At 40.0% G+C, this 1854-nt stretch overlaps 1 protein-coding gene across 4 annotated transcripts in view; it reads right to left on the reverse strand.

Annotated features, from left to right (window-relative positions):
• Nucleotides 1-1854, reverse strand: part of Camsap2 (calmodulin regulated spectrin associated protein family member 2) — a 96637-nt gene that overhangs the window by 29563 nt on the left and 65220 nt on the right. For all 4 annotated transcript variants that reach the window (XM_013346743.2, XM_026779599.1, XM_013346744.2 and 1 more), the window contains one exon: nt 1373-1466. In XM_013346743.2, the coding sequence (XP_013202197.1) occupies nt 1373-1466 (94 nt within the window). The remainder of the gene's footprint in view (nt 1-1372; nt 1467-1854) is intronic.

Below are 1854 nucleotides of genomic sequence, written 5' to 3' on the forward strand. Positions count from 1 at the left end.
AAAAAAAAGACATAAGAAGGAAGGAAGGAAGGAAGGAAGGAAGGAAGGAAGGAAGGAAGGAAGGAAGGAAGGCAGGCAGGCAGGCAGGCAGACAGACAGGCAGGCAGGCTGGCTGGCTTATAGATTCTGCTTCAATTTTTTTTTTTCTGATTGCTAGAAGTGGTGGTGCACGCCTTTAAATCCAGCACTTGGAGAAGGAGGCAGAAGGATCCCTGAGTTCAAGACCAGTCTGGTCTACAGAGCGAGTTCCAGGACAGTCAGGGTTACACAGAGAAACCCTGTCCTGAAAACCAAATAAATAAGGTAAAAAATTTAAACTAACAATTGACTTTATCATATACTTGGATCAGCAGTCAGGATTATTCTGATAATTATTAGGACACTCTCTTTCAATGCAGCTCCTTATGTTAAAGACTAAAGCATTCAATAAAGATTCAATATTATATTCAATTGCTACTTCTCCATAACTAGGTATTTAGAAAACAAAACGGTGGTGTGGTGAGGTGATTTGAATAGAAAAAAAAAGAAAAAAGGCTCCCACTGACCCAGACATTTGAATACTCAGGCCCTAGGTGCTGTCTGAGGAGGGCAGTCTTGCTGGAGGAAGTGTGTCACTGGGATGGGCTTTGAGGGCTGAGGTCTTTCCCCCCTGTGCTTTACTTTTCCTGCTTTGTGTTTCGCAGTTGGTGATGAGAGCTTTAAGCTTCTTGCTCTGGCTGCCTGCTGCCACACCTCCCCCTGCTGGACCCCCCCTTCTGGAACCACAGCAACAAAAATTCACTAACATAAGTGGGGAAGACCTGTTTCAAAGATTTTTTTTTTAATAATAGTAAATTAAAAAATCCAGGGCAAGCAAGAAAGGTCAGAAGGTAAAGGTATTTGTTCTCAAGGCTGACGACCTAGTTTGCTCCCAGGAAGAAGCGTCTCAGAAGGAGCAAACTGACCCCTACTAACTGATCCAACCTCCACATGTGCTCACACATAGATAAATGCAGTGAAAATGTAAATATTCACATATAATTTTAAAAGTTTTCTGAGGCCTAAAAGTCACCTACCAGATTTTTTTTCAGTTATACAAATAAGTCTCAATTATTGGAATAATGCATCAAAAAATTAATTTTAGGTTTCTTATTTGGAACTTAGAACATTTTCTCCCATTTTCCAGTGTGGTTCATTAAAAACCCATTTATGAAGCAGTCATTTCAATATAAATTTCAATTACTTTTAAACTAAAATAGGCCTTAGTAGCATAAGTTATTGCAACTTAATTTATAAATCCAACTACAAAATTAAAAAACCATCCTACATGTCAAAATATGATTTGATTTCATAGTAATTAACATGGACATGGTAACATTACAGTGGAGTCTACCTTGAGGTAAAGTCGGAACTAGATGAACTATCCATGACGTTTCTTTTGGCAGCATTCAAGACAGGCACTGAGGGCACATCTTTCGTAGGCTCAGCTAGAATGAACAACACAGCTTCAAATTGCATGCTCAAATTATTTCTAACACTATGTTAGACATTCTCAGCCACAGTAATCATTTAAATTTTACTTTCTCTCTCCCTCATTACTTATAAAGTAATCATGGCTCTCTCTCGCACACACTCTCCCCCACCAGTGCGTTCTACTGATCAAACCTAGGACCCCAGAACTGCCCTGGTTCTCTTTAAATAACTCCTTCTAACAGAAATGTACCCTTAAATAATTTCCAAAAGTTCAAAACAATTTCTTGATAGACTTTTAAAAATCCAGCCAGACGATGGTGGCGCACGCCTTTAATCCCAGCACTCGGGAGGCAGAGGCAGGCGGATCTCTGTGAGTTTGAGACCAGCCTGGTCTACAGAGCT

This window comes from Microtus ochrogaster, chromosome 6 (assembly GCF_000317375.1).
Source record: "Microtus ochrogaster isolate Prairie Vole_2 chromosome 6, MicOch1.0, whole genome shotgun sequence".
NCBI classification, from domain to species: Eukaryota; Metazoa; Chordata; class Mammalia; order Rodentia; family Cricetidae; genus Microtus; species Microtus ochrogaster.